The sequence below is a fragment of the Fringilla coelebs genome (genome assembly GCF_963513975.1).
Source record: "Fringilla coelebs genome assembly, chromosome: 2".
NCBI classification, from domain to species: domain Eukaryota; kingdom Metazoa; phylum Chordata; class Aves; order Passeriformes; family Fringillidae; genus Fringilla; species Fringilla coelebs.
In genome coordinates, this window is record NC_140029.1 from 11,871,092 (window position 1) to 11,893,386 (window position 22,295).

At 40.6% G+C, this 22,295-nt stretch overlaps 1 protein-coding gene across 1 annotated transcript; it reads left to right on the plus strand.

Annotated features, from left to right (window-relative positions):
• Positions 1-19,889: 19,889 nt before the first annotated feature.
• On the plus strand, positions 19,890-22,284 carry NR0B1 (nuclear receptor subfamily 0 group B member 1; the record flags this gene model as incomplete). The annotated part of the gene is made up of 2 exons (XM_084226938.1): positions 19,890-20,445; positions 22,015-22,284. The coding sequence occupies 2 exons, from the start codon at positions 19,890-19,892 to the stop codon at positions 22,257-22,259; spliced, it is 801 nt and encodes a 266-aa protein (XP_084083064.1). The 3' UTR covers positions 22,260-22,284.
• Positions 22,285-22,295: the final 11 nt, after the last annotated feature.

A 22,295-nucleotide genomic window follows, 5' to 3' on the forward strand; every position in this document is an offset into this window, starting at 1 on the left:
TGTAGACTTTCCTTAGAGCAGACTTGGAATTTGAGCAATTCCAGAAACTCTACTGAACAAGGTTTACACCATAAGCACACAGTCCAATTGGAAAATACCCCTAAGTTCCATCCAGTCATGCTATGCCAACATTAAACAGTAGAAATTCTCAACATAATCATTTAAAATATTTCAGTCCAACCTCTTCCTATGTCCCACTGACAGCTCATGGCCAGTGCAAACCATGGATGTCACAGTGACCCATGGTATCTTTGGCCTCACCACTGGTGTAACAGAATTGGCCTACAGATAGGAGAAAGGTTTACATTTTTTAAAAATGCAGTGGAGAAAGGGATCTGGTGGGGTTCTCCATTGCCTGCTATCTTTGGGGCTATCTGAAACATCTGGGCACATTATCTTTTATGTGTATCTATTTCAAAATATAACCTCCACCTCGATTTGCTTGTGATGCTTAAAAAGAAAGGTTAATGAAAACCAAAAGCTTGTAAAGATCAGGAACTGAATTTTCTGCAATTAATGGGTCTTCTTTAGCCATTAGTGCATAGTTTGGGGTCAGAGCTCCATTTAGAAACCCACTATGAAGCTCATGAATTTCAGCCTTCAGACAAAGTCCCAGCTGCAAACAAACTATATCAGTCTGAAACATTTGACAAAAAAGACTTTCATCTCTAACATCAGTGAAGTGGAAACATCTTGCAAAAGTTGCATTTCCTTCTTTCCCTCCTGCCTTCCTTCTGCTGGGGGTAATTTCTGACCCCTCCTGACAGACCAGCATGTGCTTTGTGGTAGTAGTAAGAGATGATTCTTCAACTCTGTTTGAGAATTCTTAATCAAGAACAAAGTATAAACCCTATAGCTCCTGTATGGAGTGTTCTCTACAAAGGCATACTGTTTGAAGTCCATACATGAACATATTTTGAAGTACATACATGAGCTGCTATCACAAGGAGCTGTAAATACTTGCCTTTCCATGCTCTTTTTAAAATACAATGCAAATCCTTAGCCTATTTGGGATTATTTTGATAATCCCAAATTAGAGGAGATAGTAACACGGCCTGAAATAAATTTTGAAATGCTATCTATCTCTGCAGTGTAGCATTATTTAGGTTTAAATACATTTTTATATGTTAAACATGGTGTGGTAGCAGCAGAGCCCTTTCTATGACTATTACTATTATTATTATTGCTATATTATTACATTCCCTTACATTTTATACATCACCCCAACTTTCTTATTGCCAACAACAGCATCTCTGATCTTTCTGCAGCTGTTTTTTTTTGAAGATGCTGTCCTTGCAAAACATGAGGAAAGCCAAACAGAGCTGCCAGAAGATGGACTCTGCACAGCAGCTAAAAACTGGCATGCTTAGGGAGCTGCTCTGAAAGCAAAAAGGAAAACACATGTGTTAAAAAAAATCATTGTGTTCAGACATCATAATTGTTGACTAACACCTATTAAAAGGCAGAGGAATTCTTACTTCTAAGTTTATTTTTAGACACTTTCATTGGCCACCACTCTCTTTTACATATTTCAGAAGCTGGGTGTGAAGTAGCACCAAAGCCCAATACTGTCTGATCAGGTTCTTTTAGATATTCCATGGGAGGTGTAACGTTTAATATGAATATCTAAAGGTTATGCTGCATGGGATTTCTGATTTGTCAGAGTGATACAAAATATTTTGCACAGCACAATACAAATGTAAGCTACACTTAACCAAGTGGAACCAACCATAGGAACTGCAGTATGGAGTTCAATCACAATATCAGCGTGGTTCCCATTACCATTTAGAAAATGCTCACCACCGTGAAAATCAGGAAATTCCCAAGCCACCAGGAAATTGTAGAGCCACCATGAGCCTTTTGTTCTCTTTGGAATTCTGTTGTTAATTTTTCAGGTTTTGTACTCTTTGTGGGGTAAATCAGGTATCCTCCTGGCCTGGCTAACTCAGGGAGACATTCCCACTCTTCTAATGAACTCAGGGAGAAACTTTTACAAAGCCTGCTAATCCACCCAGCTGTTGATAGCTGCTTACCTGAAACAAAGGCCACCCTCTGGTCCCCTTGGAGTCAGCTTCTCTATAACTGCTTTGGTCAGTCAAACCCTGCATTTTTCCCAAGCTTCATGGGAAGATTTCCTTGCCCATCTCCTCTGCACCTTCTTCCCTTTGGGGCTTTATGGGTCAGTCTCATTTAATCTTAATTTACATACTTAGAAAGTCATGAGGGAGAGTACACTCAAATACAACTGAAAAACGTGAAACAGAAAAGAAAGAAAATAAAAGAATAGTGTGACCATAAAGATGATAAAGCTGGATTTCAGCCATGCTCTGAGATGCTGTACAGGAGTGACCAGTTCTGGCAGGCAGAACCCCCTTCCCAGGCCCTCTGTTCACAACCTGCCCCACCTCCTTGTGCTGGGGCTGGTGCAACTATCAATATATATAACTATCTATATAACCTCCCTGAACAACTGTTTCTCTGTCAGGAATAAACACCCCTTTCAAAGCAGACCTCTGCAGCAGGAAGATATTTAGTCCCCTTTCACAGGAGGGAAATGGAAGTCTGAGACAGACTGTTTTATCCAAGGTCAGGCAGTATCTGCTGTCTGAGCTGGAATGAGCAGAGACCTGCACCGCCCTGCACCAGGGCTCTGCCAGCATTCCACCCAATTCTATCACTGTGTTTGCATTGAATATGACCTTAATTTAGACTTGCTATCACCTTAAAATAAGCTGCTGCCTGCAAACCTCCTCGCAAGCTTGTAAGGAGTTAACACAGCCAGGCTAAAACTTTCAGTAAATACGATTTATTTTAATTACAGCCCACTACAGCATGACATTTTTTTTCTCCAAACAACAAGGACATAAGTCTCAATGCAATAACTTTTTCAAATGATTAATGAGAAAAGTGGGTCAATACCAAGGATTAAATGGTACAGCAACACAAAGTTAATCAAAGTTAATATTTAATTCACCAGGAGAATAATCCTGTTTTGTTATGTTCCAGACTATATTTTAAAATATAGTGCTAACATGGAAATATAATTTCTTTTAAACTCTTCACAATTCTAACAGGAGCTGTCTGACTGCTTCCATTGCAGTTAAAGCCTGTAATATCACAGGGTCCTTTTTTCTTATAGCATGGTAAAATATGTTAGATCTAACACTTGAAATTAATTGTGTCATATTTATATTATTAAACCAACTATGTAGACCTTTAAAATCAAGGTAACAGTTCCAACACTTTCAGTTTGTATATCTATAATTTCCATTTTCTTTGTCTGAGAAAAACATCAGAAACAAAAATAGCCAAAACCTCTTACACAATTCTTTAGCATAGATTAGCTAGAGAACCATTAACATGTGGAAGAAATAATTTAGCATCTAATGGTAAGCAGAAGGATGAAACAGGTGGCAAACAGAAACACATAAAGGGTTCTGTTAAGAGAGCACAAGAGACAAATTAAATTAACATATTATTGTGAGTTTCTTGAATTGCTTCACTGCACTGCCAGCACTTTTTTTAAACAATGCCTTTTTTTTTTGTCTCTGAGGAACATTATATTTCTATTGTCCTTGGTATCTCATCAAATTTTGTAATTATGAAATAATTTCAGAAGAGTGTTTCTAGTGAAAAGAACACTTGGCTTGTCACTGTTCTTTACTTTCTGAATAATGTAATCATGTTTTTAAAGGTCATAGATGGAACTTTTAGTAAACAAGCTTTTCTTTTTCCACTTACTTAAGTGTACCAAGCCATAAACATTTTTGGTTTCCATTTTTATTTACCTGACAATCAAAGCACAAACACTGAGGTAGAAGCAGGGCTGTCCTGCTTATGTTTTTGCACTGTCTATAACCCCTTTAAAGATCAGAAGAATAAAGAAATTTCTATACAATCCCTAAGTCAAGGAAAGCAAGGAAATTCAACAATAAATAAACAAATACAGGACACTTTTTTTCATTACTGAGTAATGGGGGAAAAGGCAAATCACAGTATTACAAACCAAGTTCTATTCTCTGCTGTCACTACATGCTGTGGTGATGTAGCTAAAGACATCCCAGGAGCTGCTGTGCACAACATCCAAGCAAAGCTCCCTTCCTGCTAATGGAGCTCAGGGTAACACCTTGAACAGATGCAATAAACTCCTCTGGACAGCAGCCTGCACTTCTACACTTCTGTGAATTACCATATAAATTTATAACCTGTTAGAAACAGGTTATAAATGGGTTGAATGTCACCTATCAGTATCATATGTCACATACAAAATGTCTCTGCTCTGAACGATTGCTTTTCATCAAATAAAGCGTATCATTCTATTGTGTACCTGGAATCCCTGGGCCTTTGCTCCTTTCTCTTCACAGCCCAGCACAGTGTGAGTGCATGTGACAGAGCCTGCCTGTGTGGTGTGCTTGAAACCATGGCACTGGCAGCTACATGCCATAAACAGCAGCCTGGAAGCAGCACTGATAATGTGCTGAAATGCTGTCTTGTTGAGGTAATTTAGAGCTCTATCACATTTCCCTTCACCTTACCTGTGTCTGTGCTCTGTGATGCAGTTCTCAAGCACTGCACTTCCATTGCCCAGTGACCATCACAACAGAGGGCATGGAGAAAGGTGAATTTCAAGAAAGCAGAATTGAAAAATTCCCTCAAAAAGCTGTGTCATAAAAACAACGCATGTGGTGTAGTGGACCTGAGTCAACAAGGATGCTGTGAAGGGCAATCAGAAAAAAATGGTGATTTTATGCACAGTTCATGCAGTCTCCATGGACAAAAAAATAGAAGAAATGGCTCTAACATGTAATAAGAATTTACTTGCCTACTCTGCTGCTTAAATTCTGATCCTAATCTGGTGGATTAATTTTGTTTTAATGTCATTATAAAGTAGATACCCTTTTAAATATCAGATATTATTTTCCAAAGTCAAAAGAGTCCATAGGCCTAGCAATGCAGGATTTGGGATGCTTAGGACTTAAAGATCTGGTCTGAAATAGCAGTTGTGAGTATGTGGAGGGCCATGCTGAATATTTTTTCTAAATAGTGCTAGCCTCATCACTAAGACCACAAATTGCTCATTGCAGTTCACAAAACATATCATCCTCCTGTAAATCTACTGCAGCTTTCTTTGGGATATGGACAAGTCCTTTACAAATGGAATTTCAACAGATAACTTACAGACAATAGCTGTGGAAGAGTGGGACCTCAGAAAAGGTGCAAAGTCACCTACAGCTGGGTATATGCTAGCACCATGCAGGTTGGTAGTGTTGTTTTTGCACTTATGTACATGGAATTTGCCCTTCCTTTGCTGAGGTTTTGAGAAAAGTCTCATAGACTTGTAGGAAAAGCAAGAGAAAGCCAGCACAGTTTCATCATGTGCTGCTGATAAGAATGTCTGAACTATTACAGTCTATTTGGGAATGTCCTTGGAGTTTTAACTTAAGCTTCTCTAGGGGAAAGAGAAGTCCTAATAGATCATTCTTCTAATAGCAATGATAGCAAATAGAACTGATATCAGACAGCTGTTGTATATCAGGAAAAATTGCCTCCTGTTTATTTTAAAATGACACAGTTGAACCACATCTGCACTGCCTTATCACACATTTTCTAGACAAAAGGCTTCTCCTGCTTGTTATTTAGTATGAGGATAATAATGAAAATAAAAATAGTCAGTGGAAAATGGGCAGTAGGAACTTTGCTGAAATAACCTCTGGTTATTCACAGTTTTTCTACCCATGACAACACTTGAAGTGTTTGAGACAGCAGGTGAAACAAACACTGTAGTCCTGCTTCACCAGTGATGCATGATACAGTCTGTATTTCTGTTTATCCAGTACTGACAGGAACATATTACTGCCTCTTACCTGAAAAATGGCACAGACGTTTTTGTTTGCTGATGAAATTTTATTTTAGAAATAAAAACCCCCAAACTTCCCCATATTGTGGTAAGACAAATTGCTTTGAGATAGTTTGTGTTAAGCCTGGCTGGACACAGTCTAGTGTCACACAAGTACAGGGAGGGGGAAAGAAACCAAAATTGATTAGGTCTCTAGTTTATCAGTGCTCTTGGATTTTTTCATACAGAACGTGCTGTAGTGTTTCTATGGTCTGAATTATAAGCCAGAGAGTGGTCCAGTGTTGTAATGATTATGTAAATTATTGCAGAATGCTTCTGCTGCATTCTTCTCTAGAGCTCCTTTTGTTCTGATCCTCTTTATGCCATTCCCATCCATTTCTCACTACATGAAGCTAGGATAGAAAGACACAAATAAGGCAGATTTTCCTTATGTCACTATATTTCACTGAAAAAGACTGACAGCAGAAGTGCAGCCAAGAAAGCAGGAATAAACCAAGCCAAGTATCCAAATCTCTTTGAGTAATTTGGTTTGAATTTTGGTATTACGGGACTAAATTGTAAGGTTATGAAAAAGAGGTGACAGGGAGAGGTTTAATTTAATTTATTAGGTGCCAGAAAGACACATTCTCCAACACTCCAAGATTTCAAATATTACACTCAGGGCAGATTTCTTGAATTCATGTAAATAATCAGATTTTTAAAAGTTAAAGCACTGAGTGGAAAGTTAAGCACTGAGAGAACTGTCCATAGGTTTAGGTCTTTTAGTGAGGCTGTTAAAAACCATGGCAGAACTCAGGATGGGAAATGGAAAACTAGGGACTGACTTGACCCTGGAACACTGGTCAAGCTTCTGCTCCCCCTCATTACTGGCTGAGCACTACAAAGACTTGGCTCACCTGTGACCTCTTCATACTGTACAGAATCTGAATTAGAGAATAAAAAAATCACCATAACAAGAGGATTTAGTAGAAACTAACTCAAAACCATAAAATATATTAGTCATAGAAGAAACTAGTAGCTATCGAGGGAAAAGGATGGATGGATGGATGGATGGATGGATGGATGGATGGATGGATGGATGGATGATAAATGGCTCTCAGAGTCAAAATGAAATGAGCTAGAGGGCAAATCAAGGGGTTCACAACATCTGGAACAACTTTCTGATAAACTATTTGTCTGAATCACACCGTGGGTCATGAATTGTTTTTCAGTCACTCATGGCTCATGGTATCTTGATGCTTTTTACCACTCTCAAAAGAACACATTTTCTTGGATGTTTGATTTTTTTTGTGTTTTTTTTTTTTTTTTGGGGGGGGGGGGTTGTTTTGCTTTGTTTTTGTTTTGTTGGGGTTTTTTTGCCTTCTAATTAATTTTCAAAACAGAGGATTTGCTTAAGTGATCACAAATTTTTAAACAAAAGATTTAGAGCATCCTCAGACTGGTAAATTGAACATTCAACGACAAGGTTCAAGCATTTTACTTGTTCATTTTCAAAAATACTGGAAAATTGATTTTATTCCTATTAAACACTTGTATGATATAAATGAAAGTAAAAACTAAAGCTGGCAGAGAAGGCTACATTAAAATATGTGTATCTGATTGTGAATCAAATGAATCTGTGTTGCTCTGTGATGGTCTCTCTAGCTGATTAGAATGTTTTAAGGAAACAATTGACTTTTTAACAGGCATAAAAATCTTGACATTTTCAGTTTATTAATCTAGCCATGGTCTTCTTCAGAAGCAGCTGTAGAATGAGTAAAGCACATCCATATAGGAATATGTATGAATAAATATTTCTGAAGCAAATTTATTACCATCCCTGGTATAAAAATTACTATAAATTTATTGGTATACAAATTTATGGAAATAGCTTATTTTCTCCTGACACAAACAAAGAAAAGTAGAAAAGCTGGTTTATTCCTTGAACTGGATTTTCTTCATTACCCTAAGTTAAACACTGAATTCTCAGCACCAGAATAAAGGGCTAGGAGTGTAAGATCATATGACCATAAAACTATTTAAATTAGAGCACAACTGAACCATTTTACTGAAAAAACTCAACAAAAGTATTCAGTCCAAATCACTCATTCAAGGGTGAATTTCATGGAAATAAAAAAATCACAGACTTCTTTCTTATTATTTACAGTTTAATTTTAAAAAAATCACATTACTCCTGCATACAATTAAGTATCAAATAAAGCTTTTGATATTAGCAAGCAGCCTTACCTAGTGGGAGACTGCAGACATGCTTGGCTCTACAAATTTTACTCTGCCTGTTTCTCCCCATTTTGTTTCCATTCCTCTCTGCATGCCTCTTGGTCTGCAATGGAGCAGCTGAACAACTGTAAAGCTGCTAAAGAAAAGAAAAGAGCAATGTTTTCTCTATACATAACTCCAAGATTAATTATTAATTATTTTATACCTTTTTTCCCATCAGTTTACTGTAGGACCATTAAGTTGTAGCGTTTCACTCATCATAATCACTGGGCTGGGCAGTTACATGCCCTGATAGTACATTTGGGATATAAAGTAATGTGTCCATGAAGGTACAACTTTAAATGGGGAAAATAAAACCTCTCCCTTTTCATTAACCCACTATTTATGACTGGATTAAAATACTGAAGCTTTCACTCCTTTTTAGCAGTCAAATCTAGGATCGCAGCATGCAAATTGTGTGTATTAAGTTGGAGTCTCAAAATGTTGGCTTTTTTTTTTCCAGATTGTGTCCTTGAGGATATTAATCATATTCTTAATTTCATCATAATGATAGGTTTCAACATAGGAAAATTATCTTCTCTTTCACTTGATCTTCTTCTTGCTTGTTCTCATTTATCACAAAGAACTAAAACACCTCTCTGATGGCTTTAGATGATTATGAAGGAACAATCCCTCCTATCCAGCTTTTCTAAGCATTTTTTCTGCTCCCCAGGCCCCATTCCCCAGGAGCAGCAAATGCTTTAATGCCTTCAAGAAATGTGGCACAGATGTCTATTGGTATCTTCTATATTTTGGGAAAAACTACTACAGATGTGAGTGGATCCTGAAGTTAGGGGCCCTGTAATGCCTACAGAAGCATTTTCAGAGAAAAGCTCGGGATTAGTGAAATGGGAAATGTGCAGAATTGATTCTGCTCTGGAGGATTTCCTGGGTGTAAAGGGCTCTGGCACATCACCAGGGATGGATAAAGGTAAATGTTCCCAGTGTTGGCACAGCAGCCAGAAATTTCAGAGAAATAGTGGAAACTAACTTTTATGTTAGTTTCCACCGTTTCTCTGAAAGTGGCAGTTTGACCCAGAACATTTAGCCAGCATGATTCAGACCTTTGTAAATACTGTTCACATTTCTCAGTGCTTCATGGTGAGGAAATTGGCTGACCTCTGTTTCAGCTGAACAGAGAACCAAGTTTCCACTTTGGTTTTGCATCTTCAGTGAAATGAACACACTGTATTGAACGTGGCCTGCAGTATTTTAAAATTAAGGTGTATGCTGGGCCTGGTGTGGAAGGGAGGATAAACTGGGAAATCCATAATATGTGGGATGAACCTTGGCCTCACTGAACCCAGGGAAAAATTTATTGCTGGCTTAAACAAACCGGCTGATTTGCTTCACAATTCTGTTTTTGATTATAAATAATCTCAGGCAAAAATTTCCTATCTTTGCTGCTTGTCCTTGAGGTTTTGATCTTCTTCAGCCAATTGTGATAATCCCTGTGCCAAACTGCTGACAGTTTCTTATTACTAGTCAGAGATCCTAAGCACAATGACACTCATCTCAGTCTTTAGTTACCATCATTCCACATAAATGGCAATATAAAAGCAGGCAGTATCAGGAAATCCACGAGCACTCCTTATTTTCACTCAGGCCAGTTGCACAATTGCGGGGTATAATCATGAGTACTTACACATGAACCCTCACTGAAGACTCTTTTGATGGTTACAGACAACAGCAAACGCCTAATACAGAAAACTGAAGTGCTCAGAGGCACAGAACATTGAGAACAGTGTATAGATACAAAGTGCCCATAAACCAGGCAAGGTGAGGGAATCTAAAATAGGCTCTCACTGCATTCCCTTCCCTGCACTTGTAGCACGGGTTACAGATGACGTGTCTCTTTCTGTGTCACAAAGCCTATTGAATGACAACACTTACCCAGAGCAGGGCAATTTACTGTTTGAAATATGTCCTTTAACTTTCCTTAATTGTCAGACTTTAACAGTTACCTTAAATTTAATTCTGTTGCATTTAAGGTCTGGCTTTATGATGATATAATTTATTTTGGACATTACCGGTGACATTGCTCTGCCTGTCAATGGAAACATGAAAGAACATCATCATAATGAATATCCATGGACTCACATAAATCACTCAAAATACTTCTGATATGTACAGAGATTTTCCATTGACCCTGTAATGACTTTATTAAAACTGTTTCTACACAAGCTGTGTCAGCAACAGAGACATGAAATGATGGCGCTTCAGCAACATCACCTCAGCTTTTAAATGTTTTGGAAAAACACTGTTAATTTTCTCTTGGTGGTGTATCATCCTTCCCAAATTCCAGTCTCAGAGAAGAGCAGAATCTCCATATATTGGGAACACATGAGATTTCCTTTTTCTGTTACTTCATCACTTCAGGAGTCGTAGTTATCACTGGGAACAAATCAAAGTTATTAAGAGTATCTCTACTCACCAAAATGAGGATGTGAAGCCACTGCAGGTGTGATTTAACCATTAGAATGAAGGTGATACAGCTGACAGCCATTTCCACAGTGTCTTTGCTACCCCTCCTAGACTTAATACAACTACTCTTGTTTAATTTGGTGGGATGGAAAAAACCTTAGAGGACTGACTTTGAGCAGTCCAAGACACCAGAATTTTACATAGGCCCTAACACTGGCGTAATTCCAGTGATCAGAAAAGAACCCCAGGAGTCAGGCTGGAGATCAACATCTACTGTGGCAGTGGCTCAGACTCTTTATATCCTTTGGTAAGCAGGACCTTGGAAAAAAACTCAGCCAGTTTCTCTTACAGTAAGGTAATTTTTCTCTCTCTCCTTTAAACATTTTTAATTGTAGCCTGACCTGCTTCCAAGTTAAGCACTCTTTCCTTGCCAGGAAGGTGTATCAAAGATTCAGGCTGGCCATGACTGAAATTTTTAAAAGACCTGAACCAGCAAAGGTTTTGGAGGTGGAGGGGAAGGAGGCTGATGGGAGAAAAACATCTCCAGGGAACTTCTGGGTTTTGTGTGTCTAAAGCACTAACCCTTGCCAAGTTTGGTAAAGGAAAACACACAATTTTGCTTCAGAAGATATTTTGTAGGAGAAGCTACAAAATATCAGATTAAGTTTTCTATGCTTTATATCGAAACTTTTATTGCAAGGATAGAATATAGTTAATAAAGGCTAAAACATCATATTTCAAATTAAAAGCAAATATGACAGTTTTACTCAAACTAACCCTCATGTAATTGGTGAAAGTTTTAAATATTAATATCCACAATTAGCAACGGCTTCAATTCTCAGAGCTACTGCGGTTCTGACAATAAAAGGACAAGGTAATGATGTGATTTACTGTGCTACAGGTGTGCAGAGAAAACTTGACTGCAAAAAGAGTGGAAGATTTAAACTGAGCATGTTCCTGGATGTAAGAGAGAGATAAGGAAGAGTCAGTGATGGCATTGTGGTTGAATACAAGCAAACAAAATAAACGACAAAATTGTGAAAGAAGGAATTTGCAATTTGCTGTTCTAAGGAACCCAAATTTTCAGAGACAAAACCTAGAAAGAGATGCTTTGATATGCTAAAGGTAGTAAAGAAATAGCAAAATAATCACATTCTGGTGAAATTTCACCAAAAAGAGAAACCTATTTGAAGTATGATTTGCATGAGAATTAAGGGAAAAGTATTTTTCAATAATTTATTTTTCTATGGGACCAACTATCTTAATTCTGTCTATTCTTGAAAGGTCTCTATCCCCTTCAGGCCTTTCTGTATTTTCAGTTCTTTTTCATTTTCCTTTCTTTATTTCTCAGCACTTCAAAATTTCTTCTTCCAGTTTTCTAAGCTAAAGTTTTTCTCTCCATGCTTATTTTCTATGTTACATATTATGGCTACTCTTTCACCACCCAATGTACTTCCTTTATTATTAAATTAGTATTCAAGGCAGAACAAGCTAAACATTATTAAATTGATTGCCTGTTACATCCTTATTGAACAATTAACTCTAAAATAGCATATGATCCTTGATTTGTCTGAGTTTTTCAGTGACATTTATGCTATTGATTTCAGTGTTACTACTGAAATAGTAGTATATAGAGGCATATATCAGTATACCAGTATATAGAGGTTTCAGAATGTTTCAAGAGGTGGGTCTAAAGAACACAACTTTTACTACTCAAGTCTTTAGACATGTGAAGCACAAGAAGATTCAAGCTCACAATCTTTTCTCTTCCTTTTTTATTTTTTTCTTTTTATCATAAAATACCGTGTGCATGTTTCTAACACAATACATTATGTGAAAATTTTCAGTTTTGAGGAGCCTAAATAAATTTTTATAGGAGTGCACTATAATCAGCTCTGTCTAGGTCAAGCCAGAAGAAACTACTCAGACACAACACTCTTTAGAATTCTGTAAGGCATTTTTCTGACTGACACAACATACCACTTCAAACAGCACTATGCAATAGCAAAAAGTGACTTAAGAAATTCACAAAATTACAATGAACAAAACACACTTACTGAGGAAAATATTTCCATCTCCAACTCAAGAGATGTGTAGGCATTCATGGATGAAAATGGGGATCAATGGCGATGAGGAGGAGTAATTGAAGGCCAGAAGAGCTCTCCCCATGGATTGCTGGACCTGTTCTCATGGAACACATGGTAATGCAGCCAAACAAAGAATTGCAACAAGAAAGACATCCTACCTCTGCTAATAAACAGCTCTGTTGTTAAAAGAAGATCAGAAAGCTATGTAGGATATCACAGCAGTCTGACAAGAGTTCCCAGTGCAATATGCAATTATGACCCCAAAGACTAATGATTCTTTAATGTAGAGGAGTAGAATAATGAATGTGAGTTGGGAAGTTACTGTGTCTCTCTCTCTGGCACTGGTGAGAACAGCACAAATGGTACCCTCTGTAAAGTTCTGATGTCCACACTTCAAAGGCTTTTAGAAAGTGGCAAAAGTGTTGCAATGGGCAGAAAGGATATCTAAGACACAGGTCTAAAGAGAAAAAGGACCTTCAAAGTTATAGCTTGAAAATTGTTTATAAGTAAAAAATACTTTTTACTTCATTAAAAAAGGGGTGAGTATTGACAGGGATCATTCCTGTGACTTTAAATTAATAGAGAAATGTGTATCAGGAGCCTAGCAGTTATAAGCAGAATCTGGAAAGTAGCAACACAGTGCTAATTTTATACAGTAAGAGTTGCAAAAATCTGGATAAACAACCAGTGGACTGGTGGGCTTTAATGTCTTGGGCTGAGTTTGCAAACTGAGATGAATGCTGTCCTGCTGAGGCACAGAGCTGAGCAGGAGCTGCCCCCAGTCAGCAGCAGCTCCGTGTTTAGCAGTGCTCTCAGGAAGGCAGAAAGGGGAGTGGATGGTCCCTCTCAGCCTCCAAGTCTGAGCTGTAGCCCAGCCAAGGATGCTGTCTGGCTGCAGCTCAGATAGATTAGGATGTCAGCACTTCCCCCTGTACTTTGGGCTATCAATGGCTGCGAGTACACTGAATGTACCAACAGAACTGCTGGGTCACTCCCTAATCCGCTTGCATTGGAAAGACCTGGGATAGGAAAATCCTTCCTTTAAAGAGGGTAAGCTGATGTGATTATTTTGACAAAACTGAAGATACAGTCTGCCTTGTCTGCCAGCAGAACAGAATGCCAAATGATTTCCCTGGTAGCTACAGAACGGGTAGAAAATTTAGAAACCTGGTGAATGATGATTGAAGCAAAGAACTCAAGGAACTGCTGAATATATTTGAAGATCATAAATACTTGTGATACAGATTATAGGTGAAGCTTTAAATTAAATATGTACCTTTCAAACTCATGTTTGAAGAATAGTAAAAAAAAAAGGAAATACAGCTTTAATACCATAACACAAATTTGAGCTAATGAGAAATTATATCACTGATTCACCAGAGGACAGTATTTTAAATATCCAACTTGGATGAAATGTGTCTGAATTAAAACCTATAGAAAGAAGTATGGATTTTAAAAATCTGAACATTGATATTCAGATAAAATATATGCCAAATTATAGGCCTATTTGAATGTAAATTTTATTAGCAGAATATCCTATGATATTAGTCACAAATGAAAGTGTATCTGTGAACTCACCAGCCTCAGACAATTAGCTGCAGTAACATACAGAACTTTGAACTTTAAAATTGGTGCAATGGATACATAGTATCCTCCTGCCACTGTAGAGCTAGAATGTGTTTTATTCTTTAAGCCACAACCTTGAACAGTATCTAACTTAATTGAGCTTTTTGCCTGTTACCCATCTGTTGTTCTGTATCAGCAATGTGTTCTTCAAGGTAAGTAACTGAAAGCTATTTTCTACACTAGTATTTAACAACACAATTCCCTTATTCAAGTGCCATTAGCAAGAGTACAGATCAATTTTGCATGATATTTAAAAGAATAATTTAAAACCAAAGCGTGTTACAAGCCTTCTCCCATAGCACCTGTTATTTTCTGCTCTCAAGATTTAGGGCTTTACCTTCCTGAGAGAGCAGTTCCACTCGATGGCTGAGTGGAGCACTGGTTTGCAGAAGGATTTCCTGCTCTTTCCCCATTCTCCTGGAAGGATGGTAAGACCACACCTTTCTACCTGCTCTGGCACCCTTTTTAGCCCTAGCTGAATTCAGTTCAGTTCAATTAGCAGAATACCACATGTTCTTTTCCCTTCATGTGTTAGTTTTTCTGTTGACTCACCAGGCACAATTCTGCTGTACCACGAGCCTTCCAACTTCTCAGGTGGGGTAGAAACTTCAAAAGTGTCACTGGGTGAAATAAACCATGAAAGCACATTTCAAGGTACTCATTTCTCTGCTACTTTTCTTGTCATGGCTGTCACTAAAATGCTACCAGGTTAGAAGGAAGGTTTGGTTCACCAAAGGATCAGGTGTGTGCCAGGTGTGTGCCAGAGCTGGGGCAAGGAAAGCAGAGACACCAACACTTTTGTGGGAGTCACCTCTCAGCTCCAGTGAGCTGCTAGATTGGCTCAGGAAGGATTAGGGCACTGCACCCTGAAGCATTGCACACTGACAGATGTTTGGGAGCCCCATGAACCCACTTTGGGCCAAAATATAAGTTATTATATCTAAACACTGAAACCCCAATAGCATATCTAAATGTACAGTTTTGGATTGCTGGGGCCCACAGCTCTTTAGAGACCCCAAAGATTAATTAATCTCTTTTTTTTAATAGGAAACAACTGAGTGCCTTTCACTGTGAAAGGTTTACAAGTTTGCTTCTTTCCCTAATTTTGCCTTCCCCAAAACCTAGTTAACTCTGACAGAATAACCCAGCATTAGCTTAGGTAAATTAACATATGGGTGCAAGGAAAAAAGGCCAGGCCTGGGGTATGTGAGGCCTCCTTAAATTTGCTATCTGCCAGTGGAAATATGGCAATGGAGTGCATGGTCCAATAAGAGTAAATTGAAATTCAGAATTGCTATTTCTGCATCCAAACTGCCATGGCCACATTTTACAAAGAATTGATCTGCAAACGACAACAATAACAACAACTACAACAACAACAATGTATTGTTCCCTTTTGGATGTTCCAGTTTCTTTAAGATGTGTTAAAAGGTTGATTTTGCACCATTAGAATTTACACCAGATTAGATATCATCTGCTTTCAAGCATCTAGCAGGAAGGTCTAAACCTGGGATAAATTCCTTTTTATACACTCTGTCTAATTCCATAAAAATGTCACTGTATTCTTATCCTGCTCCAGAACAAGCACATGCTGTTAGGTGAGCTGGTGGTGGATATAGAAACCCTGTCAAATCACAGTCTTAGGGAAGCTGAAAAAACTCTGGAAATTCTGGTCATCATCTCTCACCTGGGTCCACCTCAACTATCTTTGGCTCAGGCTCCCAGTGTGCTCCTCCTGAGGAATCCATGGTCCCTCCAGGAAGGGGACAATGGTGCCATCAGGAGTGTGTGGTACAGCACATAGGTAGAACTACTTTTCCCTTAATCCCCACATTTCAAAAAACACCCCAGAAAAAAAATAGGGGAAATGTGAATGGTGGTCAGTCTAACTAAAGGATGGTCACAATAAGAATGAAAAGCAGCAATATACTTAAATTCCAAAACCTTGTTTTATTAAAGCATTTATTTTCACAAAAGACATATTACTTATCATATCCTTATAACAATATTCCACATTAAACTTTGCTTTTCTGTAAAGAAAAGTTAACTTCTCTTATGCTAATCACCAAATTGCATCTGCTTTACATCTGATCTTAAAATCAAATTTTATTTTTCAGCACTTACCCTAAAAGGAATAGTGTGCATTTATAGAACATCAGGATCCAATTCTACACTGGGAAAAATCTTTTCTCAAGCTAATGGTGCACTGAAGCACTGATGGCATAAAAACAAATGCTTGTTTGGTCTTGTTCTGAAACTGAAGTCTTGCCCTCTGGCCGAGAACCAAATGTGCTACCAGATGAGTGATACAGAGACACTGAGCAGCAACATGAGAGAGTGAGGCTGACAAGACTGCACTGTATCACCTCCATATCCAAGGCTTTGTCTGAGTTAAAAAACCCTGTAACCACACACACACACACACACACACAAAAAAAAACAACCCAAAACAAAAACTATCCAAAAAAAGCCCCAAACAATACAAACAAGTAATCCTTTGTCTGGATGCTTGTAAACCTATTCATGACTGTACCACAAGGAGCTTGGTAAAACCCATGCAACACCAGATCTTCCAGCAGAAACCAGGCACTTTCTCTTTATTATAAAAGGGTTTTCATGCATTTTCCATCAAACATTTAGGTTTCTGTGAGGGATTTTGGTTTTGGTTGTGAATAGAATGCTTTGTTGTTAATTTAGCTTGAATGCTATGGACAGGCAGAACCCAGATTTTTAAATAAAGACTCTGCAAATTGCTAAATATCAACATGAAAAACACAAATAAATATTTGTAGGATAAATAGATTAAAACATTCTTAATGTTTTAGCTGGGAAATAGATGATCTCCCCTGAATAAAATAAACTTGCATGTATATCAGAGTACATTAAGAATTAGAATGAGAGAAATGAGTGTTTACATGCACTTGCCAGAGAAGGAAGTACACTTGTAACTACAGCAATGGGATTTCTGGCACTGAATAGTAAACCAAGTGTGGGGTACACATTTTGTTATAATTATCAAAGACAAAGTCTTTTTGTATAAGTTAGTTTACAAAATGAAGAGTCAGCAAAATCATTATATAACAGATTAATTGCATCTACATTTGAGACTTGTTTGAAAAAGAAATACCTTGAAAAATTAAACACCTGCAACCAATATTGCTACACAGGGAAAAAAAATCTATTGTAGACTTAGTATAAAAGTTATATTTACAAATATTTCCTTTGTCTATAGCCCTGTGTAAGCAGCATCCTCCCATAATAACCAGAACATTCCCACAGTTGGAGCCCAAGGTCAAAGCTGCAAAGGCAATGATTCTGGTCTCAGCTGCACTGTGCTTTCCCATAGATATTTTCCAAGTTACAAACTCATAAAAAATATCTAGATTCCATGGTCAGACTACTAATCTGCACCTCATAGGAGAAATGCTACTAAAGACAACTAAAATCTTAGTGATGCTTTTTTCTAAAAATTGGCAAGACTTAACTCTGAAGTTAGTGAACAACCCCTCTCCCAAAAAACTAAAAAGGAAAAATACTAAAAAGGCTGAAAGAAACAATCTAAAATCCTCATACTGAGGAAACACTGATGACAGGAAATAACCTAGAATGGCAAAGAAATATTCTAGACAAATAAATGACTGTTTTGTCATTACCACTGTTACTATCCAAATGAAATATTTGGTAATATTTAGTGTTAGTACATTTGTTTTGCAAATCTAGCATCTCTTCTTTCTTAAAGAATGTTTGGTAAAACCCTGACCTGTCAGCAAACTTTAGACATCACTTAATTGGTGCACTGTAGCAGTTCTCCTCTACTGCAAAGTCAATAAAGGGCTTTATCATGTTTGGGTCTGTGGAAAATGTGTTTTGTAGGTAAAACCAAAAGTATGATAATCTAGGTTTTGGACAGCTTGCATTTGTAAAACAAGGTTTACTTGAGAGAGATAGCCCATCAGTGTTTTATATAACTTTATAAAAAAGTGCCTAACAAAAAGCACAAGTCATTTGTAAAAGCCATTTGTAAAGAATATCCCCTCTGAGTCCAATTGTGAAGAAAGACTTAGTGAGAAAAGACTATATGACTCTAAACCTGTGTAAGCTAAGGGTAGGACTGACTTCACAGGGAAAAGAAATTGCCAACATCCAGCCCAAAATTGTTTTGTTTCTACAAAATCCAAAGCACTCAATGGTATTTGCTTAGAAAAACCCAATCAAACCAAACCCAACCAAACCAAAAAACCACACCTCTATGGGAAGAAAATGCAGCTTTCTAAAGGTGATTTAGTCTTCTCTTGGTAGCAGATACTGGTGGAAAAGGTACAGAATTTTGCTTAAAACCGGCTACTTTCTCTAACCCTCTGTCAAGGTTCTTTCAGATGACATGAACCAGAAAATGTTTCTCTTTTAGCATATATGCAGCAGATAGAAGTAACTTCATTTTCTGTAGTGTTTATTTACTCTGCTCTGCTGCACCCACTTTTATTTAGCCCAGCTGGGAAGGTGTTTATTTTTCGTTCAAGAATCCGTATTTGACAATCGCGATTCCCCTGTCCCTCCCGTGTAAACATCAAGGCCTGGAGGGATGGGAGGCTTCCTTGCTTTGGAGTTCATATGCCACTTGGAGGACATGGCTCACAGAAAACTAAATATCTAAGAGGAGAGTTTCATGGAGAAGCAGAGCCTGAAGAAATAATGTAAACGGATGGAACAACATGACATCAGAAAGAGGGGCCAGGTGTTGAAAGGCAAAGCAAGGGAATTATTAATGGAAGTGGTTCCATGGGGGATCCCAGCCTCAGGGCACCCTGACAGAGCTTTGTTTGCAACCCTCACAGGGCACCCGTTTGGGCAGGGCCATGTCCGACTCTCCCTCCCCGCATGGCAGCACCGTGGAGTTCAGCTGGCACACACGGCATCGCTCCTTAGGGCAGGCGTTGACAAAAGTCCTCGGTGTCATTAGTGGGGTCACCTTTCTCCCCTCCGGCGGGAATTTAATAATTTGGCCCAATTCAGCGCTCCTTTCTTCACCAATACACCCTTTCTCTCTCCTCCCCAGACCTCTCGGGTGCTTGTGAAGGCAGCGGGGCCGGTTGTCATTTCTCGGGGGGATCCCGCGGGGGCGGGAGCTGCTCCCTACAGTGACAAAACGAGAGAGCGGCGGGAGCTGCCCTGCCCTTCTCGAAGCATCCCGGCATAACATCAGCCGGGACGGGACTCGGAAAGAGGGGTCGGGAAGGGACATCCCGCGGCCCCGCGCTGGGCGAGGAGGCTGAAATTTGCCGCCGATCACGCCGCAGCCTGCGGGCAGAGCCGGCCGGCTCGCCGGCTCCCCCCGGGTATCGCAGTCTCGGGGAAGGAGGAGGAGGGTTTGGTTATTTTTTTCATCTCCCCTCCTCCCCCCCGCCTCTTTTCCAGCCAGTAAAGAGTGTCTGCCCCTTTGAACGGCCGGTACAGCGCCTGCGGCTGCACACACACACACGCACACACACAGAGACACGCACACACCCCCGCCGGCTATAAATAAGTTAAGGAGCCGGGCAGAGGGCGAGCGGTGCGCGTCTGCCGGCGGGACCAGGAGGCAGGGACCGCCCCGCCGAGCCTCCAGGCGGCTCAGCCCGGCCCCCGGAGCCGCGGGTGCCATGGCGTGCGCGGAGCGCCGCTGCCGCTGCTGCGCGGAGGGCCGGCGGCACAGCAGCATCCTCTACAGCATCCTCCGCAGCGAGGAGCGGGCGGTGCCGCCGGCCGGGCCCGCGCCCCGGGGCTGCCCGTGCGGGTCGCGGCGGCGGGTGGCCCTGCGGAGCCCGCAGGTGGCTTGCAAGGCGGCCTCGGCCGTGCTGGTGAAGACGCTGCGCTTCGTCCAGAACGTGCCCTGCTTCCAGGAGCTGCCGCTGGAGGAGCAGCTGCTGCTGGTCCGCAGCTGCTGGGCGCCCCTGCTGCTGCTGGGGCTGGCGCAGGACCGGGTGCACCTGGAGACGGTGGAGAGCGCGGAGCCCAGCATGCTGCAGCGCATCCTCACCGCCCGGCAGCACGGCGAGCGGGCACCGGCACCGGCACCGGGCCGGCCGCACCACGGCCCGCACCTGCCCTCGGCCAGCGAGATCCAGGCCATCAAGGGCTTCCTGGCCAAGTGCTGGAGCCTGGACATCAGCACCAAAGAGTACGCTTACCTCAAGGGGACGGTGCTCTTCAACCCGGGTGAGTGGCCGGGCGGGGCAGCGGGGTCTCTCTGCCACGGGGCAGCGAGGAGGGCCGGGAGAGCCCGCCTGCATCCCCCGGGGAGCGGGGCAGACCCGGGGCTTTCCTCGGGCTGAAAAAGGTGCTGGAGGAGAGGGACGCGGAGCGAGGTTTCACCTTCTGCCCCTTCCTCAAGACGCCGGCCGCAGGCAGGGAGGGGGTGCGGCTGCAGCTCGGTCCGGGGTCCTGGGGGCTGGCGCTTTCCACAGATGCTTTCCTCGAACAAAGCGAATTCCGGGCGCCCTGCAGTCGGTTAGAGAAGGCTGGGAAACAGCAGCCGCTCCTTGCTCGTTTCCCTCAGCGGGAGCGGCGGGACCTGCCCTGCACGGCCCGAGGGCAGCGGCTCTGCCCGTGCCGTGCCCGGAGGTCTGCGCGCCCCGCAGGGCAGGGAAAGCTCGGGGCTTCCAGCAACCAAGTGCTGCTGTGGCTTTTGGTACGGCAGTTACGATCGGGGAGATTTTTTTTGCCATCTCTTTTTGTGGAGACTCCCATAGATGCAGCTCTACCAAGTGTCTTATTATCGCGTCGGTGAATGACCTTTCAGGTGGCTGGCAGGCTGGATATGGCACGTCCCAAGGACGGCGGTGTCCTGTAAAAGCGGGACAGGGCTCTGCTGGTGCTCCCGCTGCCAGACTGGTAGTTATTGATGGTGAGGTTCCTGTAGCGGTACTTTGCATTTATCATCCTGCTTTTGTAGCTTTGCTTTCTATACAAATAGCAGAAAAAAGTTACAATAGTTAAGGTGAAGCTTATGTTACACAAGTCAAATTTTGAAGCTGGTCTAATGCAAAAAGGCAGAGGCATTGTTCTAAAAGGAACAATTTCTTCTCTGAAAGGGTGGTCAAGCATTGGGACAGGCTGTCCAGGGAAGTGGTTGAATCACCATCCCTGAAAGTGTTCAAAAATGTGAAGATATGTTGCTCAGGAGCATGATTTAGTGGTGGACCTGGCAGTGTTAGGTTGGACGACTCACTGATCTTGGAGGTTTTTCCATCCAGAATGATTCTATGGTCACATGTAGCCTTAATTCTGCACCTTCCATCTTTCAGTATCCTTACTGTCATTCATTGGGAAACTTCCTGTCTCGTGCTGGAGTCAGTACTTCTTGCTACTTATAAACTGGAGTAGAAACAGCAGTCAAGCCTTAAATGTAAACAATGCATTTATGTAGAAGTGAAAAACTGAAATTTTTGTTGTCTTCCCCACTGTAATGGTGTTTTGGAGAGCATTCTTCAATCAAAGTTTTTATCAATTAATTTGTTTAACACCTAATTCAATGTTGACAAACATCATGTTTTAGGTTTGTGAAGAAGAGTATTAAGTATCCAGGACACCAGTATGATAAGAATTTGACCTGCCCAATAAAATTTGGTATGTTGACTTTGCAAACAAGAAGTCCTCAAGCAATTTAATTTGCTTCTTTCCTTGAGTGACAACTACAGTCTGTGAGCTGTTAGGAGTTGTTCTGTAAGAATAATGTCATCTTATAAACAAAAATATGTAAACAAAATAATTTATTTTTCTTCTCAGATCTACCTGGACTGCAGTGTACTCAGTACATTGAAGGATTGCAGAGGGAAGCACAACAAGCTCTAAATGAACACGTCAGACTCATTCACAGCGGTGATGAAGCCAGATTTGCCAAGCTGAATGTTGTTCTCTCCTTGTTAAGATCTATTAATGCTAATGTGGTTGCTGAATTATTCTTCAGGCCCATCATTGGAGCAGTGAACATGGATGACATGCTTTTGGAAATGCTTTGTGCAAAATTATAATTAAAATTGTAAAGGTGTGTAAAATAATGACAAGAA